Source organism: Sturnira hondurensis, unplaced genomic scaffold, assembly GCF_014824575.4.
Source record: "Sturnira hondurensis isolate 20B ecotype Veracruz unplaced genomic scaffold, ASM1482457v3 Scaffold0020787, whole genome shotgun sequence".
NCBI lineage: Eukaryota > Metazoa > Chordata > Mammalia > Chiroptera > Phyllostomidae > Sturnira > Sturnira hondurensis.
Window position 1 is genome coordinate 511345 of NW_028093418.1, and position 15747 is coordinate 527091.

Below are 15747 nucleotides of genomic sequence, written 5' to 3' on the forward strand. Positions count from 1 at the left end.
TTTATTCCCCTACAATTAAAACAGTTTTTTGAAAAAAATGCACAGGCTCTTTATAAAGGGCAAAAAATTCTTGTGTACCTATTTTCATTTAAATTTAATTAAATAACTGGTTTTTAAGCTGTAAGCTTATAACTTTAATTGTCTTTTAAAACAAAAAGTATAAATAAGAAATTCTTAGTAACAATATAACTTTGATGTGATGGACGATGTTTTGCTAAAATAAAACAGCTCATGTTGGATTTAATAATAAAAAGAAAAACTTTGGTCTCTATGTTTTATCTGTTTCTATGTTTTGAACTTCAATAATGTTAATGCAGAGAATACCTGCTCACATAATTATGTTGGACAAAATGGAATTATCATCTCCAAGTCTCCATTTGTCAGTTCAGAATAATCAAACCTTATACTTAACTAAAACAATTTTCTAATTCTTGCTTACTCGAAGATAAAGCTAGATAAATGGGATTCTGATCCTGTGGTTACTAGAAAAGGACACAGGAAAGCTGATTATTTCATGTTATTACTGCTGGTGAACTTGCATATTGGTTTGCACGTAGAAAGCGACACTGCTCACAAAATGAACATGTGCTAATTGCTCTGTATAAACTCAAGCTTCCATGCCTAATCCACCATGTGCAGTGAAATGACTAATTATTCCATTATTTTCTCCAACTACTGTGAAGCACCACTTTGTTTTTCACTTAGTGGAAAAATTATTCTTAAACACAAACTGAAGACACTGATATTATATGTCATTCTTGGCTATGCATTGGTTGTTTTACAATATATTGTTTATATTAGTTATACTATATTATAATCATTTAATCAAAATACACAAATATTATTCTATCTAGAGATCTCATAGACACCTAAGAATCCATCTTTAGAACCCCAGGCATCCGTGACAGTGAGGCAGGCAAAAGATGACACTGTTTGTGGTGGTAACAATGGAGAATGACAGAAACAGTTTGGTTTAAGACCTAATGAAGTCCGGGAAAGTTTGAAGGATAGCTGAGGCTATCCTTTCTGGTTGGCGGAGCCATTCAACCAGCCAAAGAGCAGAGGATAAGGAATTCTGGAAGGGGATGATATGTTTTGAGAATACTGAGTTTGAGGTCCCAGTGGGCATCCAAGGGCCATGAGCTAGTAGAGGTATGGGTTTGGAGCTCAGGTAGAGTGGTGGGATGCAGATGTGAAGTTTATTGGTATTAGTGTTGATACAAATTAAAGCCAAGAGAGGGAGTGATATCGGCAGGAAGAGCGAAGACAATGAGAAGGAAGAGGGTAGGGACGGCACTGGAGAGATACTACATTTAAGTTGGTGTCTTTCAAACTTTGCACCAGGAACCCTAAAGCTTTTTAGCAAAGAGTCTGGCTAAGAAACTTAAAAGTCAAGTGCATTTCCTATGTGAGAAAGCATCCAGGAAATCAAAAAGGACCTGGAGAAAAAATACTTTTAAGGGTGCTCTTCAGGGATGCAGAATGAGGAGTGAGAGTAAATGTGAGTGAGAGAAGGCATTGGCCTTACAGTTGAACCCCAATATTTGGACCAATAGAGTAGATTGAGTATAAGTTCCCTAAAGTGGTAGAGAGTCAAAAATCATTCTTTGTATGGTTTTTAAACCCCATAAGAAAGCCACCATGTGGGAGATGCTTCTGGAAGAACCAGAAATGATTTCAACCCCTTGCTCTACTGCTAGAAATGAAATCCATCATGACCCAGGTGCAAACAGCTGTGCTCAAGCACACCCCTATGCAGTTGCTATTCGTTTGTTCCAAAGGTCAAAAGATAATATTTAGATTTTAGAGATTAAAAATGATTGTGTGGCCCTGGCTGGTGTAGCTCAGTGGATTGAGCGTGGGCCTGCGAACCACACGATCGCGGTTCAATTCCCAGTCAGGGCACATGCCTGGGTTGCAGGCCAGTTCCCAGCAGGGAATTCACGAGAGGCAACCATACATTGATTGATGTTTCTCTCCTTCTCTCCTTCCCTTCCTCTCTAAAGATAAATAAATAAATAAATAAAAATGATTGTGTGGCAAGGTAAAGTGAGTAAAGAGCTAATGGCTGATGTTACGTCTTAGATACAGTTCAGGGACATCTGGGGACATAATATTGGATTTCTCTCAGGCAACCCTGCTCTCTGGGATGCAGAAATTAAGATAAATATGCAGTGCTCCTTGGTGAGACTGTCCTTGGTTTTTATCACTCATTGTGAAGCTGTGACTGGTGACCTATAGCTATACTGGGAGGGCTGTGGCCTGACACCTCCTCCCAGACGAGCCACATGACAAACATGCTCTAAAAGACAGTTAAGGAATAGAGGGTGGCTGCTTCCCCCTGTAAATAGTCCACGCCTCCTCTGAGTTCGTCTTTTGCAGCCTTACGTGTCCAGCGCAGTGGAGAGGCCTAGAAGCTGCATCCGTCTCATTGAAACTTCTGTTTGGCTGTGTGATGCATTGCTAGGTTCACATCCTTCATGGAATAAACTGCTAAACATGGGGAGGCATATTGTGTCTTATGCGTCTTAGTTAATTCCAAATCTGGGATCAATTGGCGTTGAGCTAGAGGCTGTATAGCATACACTTGTAAATATAAATTCTCTTTGTCTTTGGTGTTGGCTTAGGTTCAGATAAGAATTTCAAAGTGAAATTAGTCCTAGAAAGTGAGATTGGTACTTACAAACTAGATTTGACTTAGATAAACTGAAGTTCCACCAACTACTGACAGATTAAACACCCCCAAATATAATTTTGTCATTAACTCTGTAGTCAAAAATTCTTTACTGGGCAAGCCCTGGACACCTGCCCCTGACATTTATAGACATTTTTAGTGCGACACAAACACTTCATCCTCTGGGGATGGACTCTGTGCGTGACCTAAAACATTCTTTCTATTAAAAAATAGAGAGGGCACACTCAATGCCAAGCTCTATTCTGAGTGCTGGGAATAGCAGTGCATTTAACACACTTTTGGTAATTTGGGGTCTTAGCTCAAATGGAAATCTCAAAGCCCCCCACATGCTTCAGTTTTCAAGCCCCACTTCCACACTGCTTTCCCCGGTTTCTCAGCCATCGTGGACACCGCCCCTTAGCAAGTCTTCAAACTCACTTGTCAGAGCTACCAACAGCACTTATTTTACTACTTCATAACTGAATGCTCTGAAGCCCCAGCTCCCCAGTTAGGCCGTAAGCACGGAGCAGCCCTCTCGCACCTGGGGAAGCAGGGCTCACAGAAAGCAGGGTCAGCAAACTACAGCCCAGAGGCTAAATCTGGCCCACCACCTGTTTTTGTAGAGCTCGGGGCCCAGAATGGGTTTTACACTTTTAAATGTTTAAAAAGAACAGAAGAATAAAGTTTTGGCACATGGAAAGTACGTGAAATTTAAACCCTCGTGTCTCTGGGTCAGGCGGCACTGGCATACAGCCATGCACACTCATTCTTTGTTGTCCGGGACTGCTTCTGTGCTACAATGGCCTGCAGAGCTTAGAATGTTTACTGCCTGGCCTCTCACAGAAAAAGTTTGCCAGTGCCCAACGCAGAAAGTTTATCAGCCCTGGCTGGTCAGCTTAGCGGACTGAGTGCTGAGTTGCCAGTTCGATTCCCAGTCGGGGTGCATGCCTGGGTTGCAGGCCAGATCCCCAGTGGGGGACATGTGAGAGGCAACCACACACTGAAGTTTCTCTCCCTCTCTTTCTCCCTCAACCTTCTCCTCTCTTGAAAAATAAATAAATAAAATCTTTTTTTTTAAAGTAAGTTTATCATAAACACGTATGAAGTGGAGGTAAGTATGCATGACCTCATCTTCGCAGCAGAATAAGTTGACAAATGATAATACAAATACATTTTAAACTGGTCAAGATAAAAACAGTCTGCCAAGTTCCTGTCATTGTAATGAGTATACACTAAGCATCTATTGTGTGCTCATTAAAAAGCAAATTAAAGTTTTACTCAGACTCTTACTACTGAATATGAGAGTCTGATTTTCCTACGCACTTGAGTCATACATCAGTGTATCTGGGTCTTTATTGAGTTCTTGGATAATGTCTGTAAATTTTAAAAATTAAAAAAGAACAATAGTGTAGACATCTGAGTTCCTCATAACCACTTAATGGTTCTATATATTTAAAACCGATGTTCTTACCAGAGGCCTCGGAATAGGCTTTTGAGGTTTTTTAGATCCTAGTTTTTTCATTGCATTATAGTATTTCTTCTGTTCATCTGTCAAAAAAATGTCTTGGCCACCTAAGTATACGAAGAAGATGAAAGCTAATTATTAACAGATTTTTAAAAACAAGTTCTGAATTGTCAGAAATAGATTCAAAGTTACATTATACTTCTGCAAATAATCCCTAAAATTCCAATGGCAGGCAAAAGAGGCGGGACCCTAGGGGAGGGCTGAAAGAGAAGAGGATTTAAGTTGAGGAATAAGGGATCAAGGTAACTGTTGTCAGTTATACTTCACTTTTAGAATGTAAACAAAGATTACAAATTCTTTGCAAACACCTGCAGAATCTTTACAAAACTGGATATATTTCAGGTTGCATAAATCAAACCACAATGCAACAAAAATATTTTAAAAATTAAACCACAAAATCCTATAAAGTCTCAATTTAAATTCTTCCAAACAAATGAGCGCATAGATCACTACTAATAAAATTTCACAGAATCTGTCCAGAGCCATTCTCAAGAAAAAAAAATAACTTTAAATGTTTTCACTACTGAGCAATAAAGTACAGAAAAATGAACCTAGGATTTTCATTCCTGGAATTTGAGGGGGAGTACAATATCCAGAAATCCTGGAGAAAACAGAACAGAACCCCTTTAAAGTGTATAGCTGAACTTGCACAAAAGTAAGGGACACCTTGGGGTTTGAACATCAAGAGAAATCAGCCTGGCTGGCGTAGCTCAGTGGATTGAGCGCGGGCCTGCGAACCAGAGGATCGCGGTTCGATTCCCAGTCAGGGCACGTGCCTGGGTTGCAGGCCAGTTCCCTGCAGGCCAGCTCCCAGCAGGGGACGCACAAAAGGCAACCATACATTGATGTTTCTCTCCCTCTCCTTCCCCTCTAAAGATAAATAAATAAAATCATTAAAAAAAAAGAGAGAAATCAGGAAGAAGACAGAGCAGTAAATTAATTCTAAAGCCACAGTTTGTCCAAGAGCATTTGCTAATCTTTGTAAAAACTAGACTCTTGGGCTTTAATAACTACAAATGGTCTTAGAAAGGGGGCTTATGCCAAGGTCCCTGCATGAACCTGGGGACTCTCTAAGTGCTACCAACAAAAAGGTGACGAAAACAGAATTTGGTGGCGATGAAAGACATCTCTGTTCTATGGGTAAAAACACAGTCTTTCCTGATGATCTGTGAACCCAGGCCTGCCTGGGTGAGGGTGTGGGGTTGGAATTTACAGCACTAGTATGGGTCCAAACATACAGCCCTGGGCCCAAACATACAGCCCTGGGGCGGTCTTTTCGGAGACTGGGAAAGTTGGTGCTAAGAAAACTGGAAACTCACATGTAAAAGAATAAAGGTGAATCCTTATCTAACTCCGTATGTAAAAATGAACTCAAAGTGGATCAAAGTCATAAATATAAAATCAAAAGCAACAAGCCCTGGCTGGTGTAGCTCAGTGGATTGAACACGGGCCTGTGAAACAAAGTGTCGCCAATTCGATTCCTGGTCAGGGCACATGCCTGGGTTGTGGGCCCTAGTGGGGGGTGTGTGTGAGGCAACCACACATTGATGTTTCTCTCCTACTCTTTCTCCTTCCCTTCCCCTCTCTCTAAAAATAAATTTTAAAAATATGTTTAAAAAATCAAAAGCAACAAAACTCTAAGAAAAAAACAGAAGATAAAAGCTTCATGACATTGGATTTGGCAATAATTTGTTGGGTATGACACCAGAGGCAGAAGAAAAAATAGACAAACTGGATTTCATAAAAATTTGTGCATCATCGGAGGACACTGAGGTTGTTTCCATGTCTTGGCCACTGTGATAATGCTGCAGCGAACACAGGGGTGCACACCTCTTTATGAACAGATGTTTTCAAATAATTTGAGTAGATACTCAGAAGAGGGATTGCTGGGTCATATGGTAGCTCTATTCTTAAATTTTTGAGGAACCTCCATACTGTTTCCATAGTGGCTGCACCAGTTTATATTCTTTCAGTGGCTGATTGGATAAAGATATTATACATGTATACAATGGATTACTACTCAGCCATACAAAAAGATGAAGTACAGCCATTTGCAACAAGATGGATGGACCTCGAGAATATCATTCTATGAGAAATGCATCAGATGGAAAAAGTCAAGACCCATGTGTGAATATAAAACAGAAAGCAACACCCCTGGCTGGTGTAGCTCAGCGGATTGAGCACAGGCCTGCGAACCAGAGGATCCGAGTTCGATTCCCAGTCAGGGCACATGTCTGGGTTGTAGGCTGGTTCCCTGCAGGCCAACTCCCAGCAGGGGATGCACGAATGGCAACCATACATTGATGTTTCTCTCCCTCTCTCCTTCCCCTCTAAAGATAAATAAAAATAAAAAAAACCAGAAAGCAACAAATGAATAAATACAACAAAGAAAATGAACTTGGGGACATTATGCTAAATGAAATGAGCCAGTCACAAAAGACACATACTGTATGATTCCACTTGGATGAGACACTTAGAGTAGTCAGACTCACAGAGACAGAGAGTAGGGTGGTTGCTGAGGGGTGGGGACAAGGGAGAACGGGGGTTACCATTCAATGCGCACAGCGTCTCAGTCTCACAACACGAAAAGGGTGATGCGCACGATGGTGGTGGTGCCTGCACAACATTACGAATGTACTGATTGTCACTGTACTGTACACTGAGATGGTAAATCTTGTGTTAAGTGTATTGTACCACAGTAAAAAAAAATACTTTTTTAAATTGAGCCCTGAAAGTGAACCAGGTTGTTCCAGGATGCCTGGCAGACACAAGTGTCTTCAGTAATCATATGCATTGTGACAGTATTAACCCTACTTTTCTGAGACTGTCCTGTGTGTGTGTTGCGGGATAAAGAAAATCAGTAATTACAGAAAAAGCTGATGCTACCCTCCCCTCTGCCCATAGAAAGAGGAGATACAAATGTGTAGATTAAATGAAAACCTCAGAGTCTGGAATGTGAATGATCAGTATTCATATTTCCACATTTATCTTTCCCAGTAATCCTAAATTTGAAGGGACTCTGTCCACTGAAAAAGCCTCGAAAATGAAATGTGTATTCCTGACTGTGGTCTCGGACCGTCACCTCACGCAGCGAAAGCAGCACTCCTGAGAGGCGGCTGAGGCAGGAGGGGTCTGACCTCGGCTTGGAGCCTCTCCCTGGTTCTCTGAGCAAGGAAGCTGTCAAATGGGAGGGCCTTATTTGAATCCTGATTCGAAAAGAAACAAACTTTGACATGAATTAATTAATCAATGAAAGAATAAATAAACAAATATTTTAAGAAAATGAAAAGACCGGAGGAAATTTGAACACTGAGTGGGTATTTGGCCAATGTAAAGAATTTGTATCAGCCTTTTAGGTGCGTGCGATAATAGAGCTGCGGCTACAGTTAAAAAGAGAGCTGTTCCGCCCCAGCCGGTGGGGCTCAGCTGGCTGCACACTGCAAATGGAAAGGTCGCCAGTGCAATTCCTGGTCAGGGTGCATTCCTGATTGCAAGTTTCGTCCCCAGGCAGGGTGTGTGCAAGAGGCAAATGATGGATGTTTTTCTCTCACATCGATGTTTCTCTCCCTTTTTTTCTCCCTCCTTCAAATATCTGTGGATGAAATGATATCATGTTTGTAATTTGTTCTATTTTAAAAAACCTGGTGGCAGGATTGGGTGAAGTCATAGGTAGCATAAGGATGTTCTTAAATCAATAAATGTTGTGACGGGTATTTTGGGTTCATTTTAGCATATACTCTTTTGCATGTTTAACATTTTCTGTAATAAAAGTAAGACAAAGCAAAATTGCTATGGACTGATCAAAACAGTGATTTTAAATGTTAGCTGAAATCTAAAATCCCAAGACCAGACACTCAAATTGCAGGTATTGATTGCAATCAAGCTGCATATGACAGAGGTGACTCCATGTGACATACTCCTAAGTACGCCAGTGCCTCGTTACTCGTTATTATTTTGTTTCAAAACTCATGATGAATGCCGAAACTGACAACTAGTGTTTTCTCTTGCAGGGTGGTGTCATGACTCATAGAAGTTCTAGCAAGTGCAAAGAGTCCCATCTCGAGCAAGCACCAAGGGCTGGAACACGTTTTTCTTGTCAAAATGTGATGCGTACAGGGTTCGACGAGTCGTGAAGCCGAGGCGTACTGGGGTATGGCAGTAACAGCACTGACATAGTTGCAGAAGGACAGTGAGCGGTTTCCCTGTAGACACTGGGAGGGTGCATCAGTTTCAAGATACATTTGGAGGGGTTAAAAGAGTTCAACAGGAAACTAAAAAAAAAAACAAAACAAAAACTACAAAAAAAAATTGGAAAACCAAAGGTGAATAGTTAGTTACCTGGTTTTAGGATTGATAAATGCAAGAAAGTTGAAAACGTCAAGCCTGGGAGTTTGATTCCATGAAAATGCTAAAGGTCTGTAAGTTAAAAACGTCACTACAAAAATACAAGAAGCAAATCACAAACTGGACTTACTATATAAAAACATAATAAAAGATGACAATATCAATTTTAAAAAGAGACAAGGGCTAAAACAAATTGTTTGGAGAGAAATACCTATGGCCACCCTCCTGTGAAACCCTGGATAAGCTCATAAATGACCAAATAAGTGAATATAAAATAGTGAGATAACACTATTATCCATCAGCTAGAAAAAATTATAAAACTCAGAACGATGAAAAAATAAGAAAGAGGCATTTTCGCATCTTACAAAAAGGCCACCCTGTGCTATTTCTGAAAGGTTACCTGACAATATCTTTAACACCTTAAGGAAATAATCAGAGGTTCACAGAGAGAGTTCAAGCACGTTTGTAGTAGTTTTAGAAGAACAAGAAATCTAGAAATGACCTAAATATCAAAAGGGGGGAGAGGGAGAATGATTAGGATAAATTATGATCTATCCATAATATGAGATGTACTTCAGCCCTGAAAATTCTTACAACAAAGATGATTTCATGACATAGGCTCATAACTAATGGGAAGGAGGGGAAGCTATGAAGTTAAAACTATTGTGCAATCTCAACTGTGTAAAAGGACCACATATTTAAGTAACTGGAAGGGTTTATACCAAAATGATGAGCCTTAATCCAAAATGGTTATCATCTGCTGGTCACCTTATGGGTGATGCATATTATCTTTTTATCTTCCTTTATTTTCCACATGAACTATGAATGACAAAATCAGGGGGGAAATCTGTTTATTACAATACATGGGGGAAATCACCCTAAAAAATCTGTATCTTCTCCAACTATCTTCTTTCCAAGTTATTTCAATAAATCTGCTGAGAGTTGGATGTCAGGAGCCAGGACACAGTTTCCTGAAGAGGGGAATTTATTCTTTTACCCCGGGTAACAGTTACACTTGAAAGGTTGTTAAAATATGACTATAGTGTCACAAATACTAATCCTGGTAGTTGCTTTTTTACTAGGGTTCAACAATGTCCTTCAAGTTAAAGGGTAGAATGGAGAGAAAAAACAATGGTTTAGTAAAACCCACCTGTCTTTAGTCCCTTTTAAGCCACATCTTCACGTAGAGGAAGGAGGGAAGGAAGGGGGAAGGGACTAGTCAAAGAACATATGTATGAATGACTAATGGACGCGGATAATGGAAAGGGGATTGACTGTAGGTGAGAGCGGTGGCCTAGGTGAAAGGGGGCAAAAGGAAAAAAATTAAAACAACTGTAATAGAATAAACAATAAAAAGAAAAAAGAATCTTCTTCAGGTGGCTCCTTCTTTGTTCCCATGCTGATGATACAGGCTACTTTGCACAACAATCTAGACCAGAATTATGTTTCACTCAAGTGCTTTGGAGGAGAGAGGTAACACACCAAATCAGGGCAACCCCAATACTTATCTTTTTCTGCTGTTGGTTGAAGTTATCAATTATAATGCCAATAAAGAGATTCAGAGTGAAGAATGAGCCAAAGATGATAAAGACTACAAAGTATAGATACATGACTATGTTCTTCTCAAACGCTGGCGACTCGCCTTCCTAGGAATTTTTTAAATGAGAAGAAAACAATTACTGAACAGAAATACAAGCTATATTAGCTGCCTTACCTAGAAGACCAGGTCTTTCTCAGCAGCGGCATTAACCCTCAGCCTCTAGGCTGCCATGACGCCTTCGGGAGCCCCTCTGTTTCCCTAGCCTGAGGCACTACCATACAATGGGAGGGAGCCAGGGGAGGGGCACAGTTACTCCACGAAGAGGTGACTGACTACCAACTCTCGTTGAACAATTACGTCCTTCACGTCCTTCACACAGGGCCCACACTGTATTTACTCTGTGGTGCCTAGCATACCTTGTGACAGGTAGCATGCCTTGAGTAAGTGAATGAATGAATGGATAAATGAATGATCAAGCTCCAGAAGGGACACAAGTGGACTATAACCAAGGTCCCCGGCACGAGGTATGACCCAAAGCATCAGAGGCTAGGGTAGCATAACTGGACAGAGAGAGGTCTCTCAATCGTTTTCAAGTCTCCTGTGATTTGGACATGAGGTTGATAGCCATTGGCTTGCCATGGTGGGCTTCCTAGCAAGCAGTGGAGGAGATCACTGGGCCAGGAGACCATGTGTAGAATATGGCAGTGGGTCCGTGTCTGAGTCCAGAAGGAGTTGAGGGAGGAGAAATGTCCATGGTTTAACCACTTATATCCTCAACACTTGAGACCATCAGTATGCTCTGTGACTACAAAGACAAGGGCCATCATGCTGGAAGACAGCACACACCAGCTACAAGGTCCCAAGACCAGCAACAGGACAGGTACCTGCTCCACACACTCCCACCCACATATGCAAGCCGCAAACCTTTTCTATCATGCATTGGCATAATACTTCCTCCCCATCTCCCAGCTCCACCTCAAGGCAAATGGATGTTCAAAGCAAAATAGGGTGAAGGTCATATATTCCGATTTAAAAAATGAGCACATTAATATTTTAAAATATTTCCTTGGTTATAAATTGCCTCTACTACTCGTATAACACTACTCATAGCACCTCTACCGCTACTACCAGCTCACATGTATCAAATACCTACCATGTGCAGGACATCGACCCTGAGGGCTCTCAAACAGAGCAACACATAGGGGTGTGGTGATAGGAAAAAGTAAACAATGCTGATTCCACTCCTGATGCAATGATTTGCTCCTAGTATGGCTTTGGGTAACAGTCTTCCTTTCTATTACTCCATCTTCCCATTGGGAAATGGAAATAAACTAGGTCGCTGAGTATTCTTCTAACTTTGGGAATCCATAGTCACTTTTTATTTAACTGGAATTCAACGGTTGACAATTGCCAGAAACCCATTTAGTTTCCGGGAAGCCTGAAGCCAATTTTAAGGTTTTCCCAAGGTCAAGAGAAAGTGCCCTTTGAAAATGGCTTCTGCCTATCCACCCATGTGGAGCAAAGGTGGGAGAAAAGTTGAGAGAAAAAAATCAAGGCATCTTTTGGTTCTGTTGTTGTTTCTGGTTTCATCTTCTATGTGCGTGGTTTCTCCTTGGCCACTATGGAGAAAGGGGACTGGACTTTGCAGTACGCTAGGATGTAGTCATAACACCCCTGCTTTGACCCTAGCACTCCAGAGCATGGCGGAACACAAGCTCACCTTCCCCACATCGACAGCTGCGTGCATGATATCTGTCCAGCCCTTAAACGTTGCCTGCAACAAAAAGTAGGTGAACATGAACACAATTGTAGACTTGACATCAGCAGGTGCAAAAGCAAGTCAGGCCAGTAGGAATATATATGTAAGATGATGCCCTGCCCTTCCAGGACAATATGTCTAAATAAAAGAACAGTAGAAGGGAATTCAAGGACGAGTGTCTTTCATTTTTTTTCTTCTGAAATTGCACAAAATAAAAACTTTAAAAACAAAAGAAATTTCTGCATTAAAAATTGCCAGAGAAGCTGTGAACCAACTGCTGGAAAGAGTCTGTTGGAGGCTCTTTCCTGATGCCACTTCTGTCTGCACTCTCTGTGCAAGACCTGGCAACCAGGGTTTGACCTGGGACTGACTTTTGACAGGGAACTGTTACTAATGGTGCAGTTTGGCCTCTGAGGCTCCACTCCTCTCTGATTGGAGCTCTGAAGAACTGGGCACCATACATGGCAGGGTGAGACAGGCAGACCCCTACAGGGACATCACTTGAAGGTTGAGGCTCAGCAGACAATAAAGTTAAAGACACTTAGTGGAGGGCAAGTCCAGAGGGCACTGGCTTCTGCATGAGGATTTGGGATTTGATTCCATTATCTCAAGGGAGTCCCTGTACTTTCCTTAATTGAGAAATAATTTGTGATTCTTCTAAGATTGAAAAACACACTGGCAGCACTTACCACTTGCAGCAGGGCGAGGTAAGCCATTCCCACATCATCAAAGTTGACTTTCAGGTTGGTCCAGGTGAGATTTCTACTTATACATTGACTTTGGTTTTCATAAATCATATCCTTCTGACTTAATAGGGACAAGCTATCTGTTTTATTAAAGCATCGTTGAAATTTTCCAGAAAGCAAGTTTACTCCCAGGATACAAAATATAAGCCAGAAAATGAGGCAGACAAGCAACACATTCAGAATGGCAGGTATGGCACCTATGAGAGCGTTAACCACCACCTTCAGGAAACAAACAGATGGAAAATGTAACAGCTGTGAGAGACGCATCAAGCTCTGGATCGTCCAGGAGAGGCCTGATGTGTGGGGCCGTGTCTCTTGGAGCTCCATCTCTCCACCCCCAGCCCGCACCCTAGGACCAGCCCTGCTCTCAGCTCCACAGGTCCTCTCTGATCCCACTGGGGATCACTTGAGAAGTGTCCTCTGACAATGATGTGGAGACCTATGGGACACCTGTGTTAGGGTCAAAGGGAAGCCATAGCCCAGATTGCTGTCATGAAGCTCTTCTAGGATGGAGACTTTATCTTACACTTTTCTCCATTTCTCAGATTTTAAGCAGTGGGCTGGCTAGGAAGGAATCCAGGAAAAGCTGGCAGTTTAAGGGAAGCCCACCCACCCCAGGGATAAAAGCTCCACCTCTCCTGCCAGTTGAAGAATGTTGCCCCCATCCACCTGAAGAACATACCTTCATCCCTTCAAACTGGGACAGTGCACGCAGGGGCCTCAGTGCTCGCAGAATCCGGAAGGGTTTCAACTGCTTTAAGTTGATGAGACTGGTCACAGACACCTGGTGGGAAGAGACGCCCCAGGTAGTGCGCCTGACTAGGTGCCCAGCGAAACTAATGTGGGGCTGAGAGGCAAGGTGAATTATCCAGGCCCAGAAACTGCTGGAAGAGGTTCTTTTTCTCCTCCTCTGGCAAAGTCACAGTCCATGCAGGTGAGAACCATGCATTTACATGATTTGTTTAATGAGAGACAAAGGAAGCTGAGAAATTGCAGTGAATTACAGGAAACCAAAGAGACATGTCAGTGCTATGTTATGTAGGGTCCTGCACTGGACAATGGATTGAGGTGGCGGGATGGTTGGTCGGGGGAGATGGAGACGGGTGGATACAGAGTAAAGTAGCTGTAAAGGACTTTGTTGTAACAACTGACAACATTTGAAAATGCACGAGGGTTTTAGTGTTGGATCATGTTAAACATCCTAACTTTTATAATCGCACTGTGACTATTAAGACGACATCCTTGTTCATAGTAACAAACACTAAAATACCAAGGGTAAAATGGTGTGCTGCCTGCAACTTAATCTCAAACAGTTCAGAAAAAAATGACAAAGCAGATGGGTTGAAATGTTAACTACTGGTGAATCTGGGGAAGAGTATAAGGGATTTTTTACACTATTTCTTGCAGCTTTTCCGTGAGTTTGAAATAATATCAAAATTCAGTTACAAAGAAGTAATAAATTACTTGTTTGGTAATATATCCCCTCACTGAAATAGCTCCTGTTTAGGGAATTAAATCCAATTTTCTCTCCCAACAGTTCTGGACTACAGGTAGGAAAGTTCTGTGAATACCCTAAGTTAAAACTTAATAAATATGCCGAGTTGAAGTTGAAGACAACTCTTGACAGATCTCCAGCCATTCCTGCTGATCATGCAACGCCTCAGAGACTGGCTCAGGGCTCAGGGAGTGGATACTCCTGACAAGCTGATGTCAAAGTTCACTATGACAAAGTTCACTATTGTCTAAAAACATAACCCACTAGTCCTATGATCTAATTGTAGTGGTAAAATATTTGCAAATTGAGAGAAATTAAGTGAGTTAATATGACAGAGTAACCAGATTTTAAAATCTGTAACCAATCATTAAAAAAATCACCATCGATTTTATGGTTTGGAGTTTATTTTATAAGTGGGCTTGCTGTTTGTTCTTTTGTTTGTAACCGCATCACCTGTTGGGGGAGTTATTTAAGCAGCTTTTCCATAAATACTTCACCCTGTTCCTAGGCAGAGAGAGAGGGTGGCAAGACTCAGCAGCTCTTCGGCTTTGCCGAAGGACTGTCACCACTATCGGGGAAGACGTGCTTCGAGGGGACACCTCTTCACCTGGAACCCCTGCTCGACCTAACTGGGAGGCATCGGTGAGACACACGCACAGAACAACACGTTCTTTACCATGCTACAGCATTCTTCGGCGGGGTAGTTGTCTTCTAGTTTTATCTTGTTGTTTTTCTACCTAACTTGCATTTATCACTCTGCATGATGTTGAAATTAATCGTGTCGATATGTATTCTTATAGTTTACTCCTTTCAACTTCTGTGGAAGATTTTACGAATCCATTCTTCCTTGGTGAATAGGTTCCATGCAAAATGGACAAATGTGTGCATTTCCCCTGGGTACATACCCAAGAGTTCTCCTTAGATGTGTAACTAGAAGTAGTATTTCTGGACTTCATATTGGGCTCATTTGTAATTTAATTACAAAACAGCAAAACTTCTCCCCAAAATGACTGCAACCAATTCAATTGTTAGCAGTATTAGATTCCCTTTTTATATAACCTTCTCAGGTTATCCAACTTGAAAATTTTATCCAACTTGATAATTTTATCCAACTTGAAAATTTTTGTCAATCTTACCAATCAAAAGAAGTCTCTCGTTTTACCATGTGCTTATGTGCTAGCTGGTGATGTAACTAGTGTGTATTTCTTTATACATTTATTAGTGACTCAAGTTCTAAAAGTTCCAATCCTGTAAATTGCCTGTTTGCGTCCTTCTCCCATTCTCATGCTGGGTTTTCTTCTTGTTGCTCTTGTTGAACTGTGGGGAGTTCCTATATGCCGAGGGTAATAATTATCTGTTACATATACTGTAAATACTGTCTCCAGGCTCTGGCCTGTCTTTAATGATAATTATGGAATTGTTAAATAGAAAAACAAAAATGTTCCATTTTGATATAGTTGAATACAGATACACATGCATACATATATACACTTTCACCTGGAACATAGAGGGACACCTTTTCACCTGGAACCTCTGCTCTACCCAATTGTGTGTGTGTGTGTGTGTGTGTGTATGTGTGTGTGTGTATTCTCATTTTTCTACTCCAAAAAGTATAGAGATCATTTTATATTATCCTGATTCATGAGCAACATAAAAGGATTATT

General features: G+C 41.3%; 1 protein-coding gene across 1 annotated transcript in view; it reads right to left on the bottom strand.

Moving 5' to 3' along the window:
* Nucleotides 1-15747, bottom strand: part of SCN11A (sodium voltage-gated channel alpha subunit 11) — a 131010-nt gene that overhangs the window by 5550 nt on the left and 109713 nt on the right. Inside the window, exons 22-26 of the mRNA XM_037030552.1 lie at nucleotides 13271-13372; nucleotides 12532-12807; nucleotides 11804-11857; nucleotides 10052-10189; nucleotides 4146-4250 (exon numbers count right to left, since the gene is read on the bottom strand). Of these exons, the coding sequence (XP_036886447.1) occupies nucleotides 4146-4250; nucleotides 10052-10189; nucleotides 11804-11857; nucleotides 12532-12807; nucleotides 13271-13372 (675 nt within the window). The remainder of the gene's footprint in view (nucleotides 1-4145; nucleotides 4251-10051; nucleotides 10190-11803; nucleotides 11858-12531; nucleotides 12808-13270; nucleotides 13373-15747) is intronic.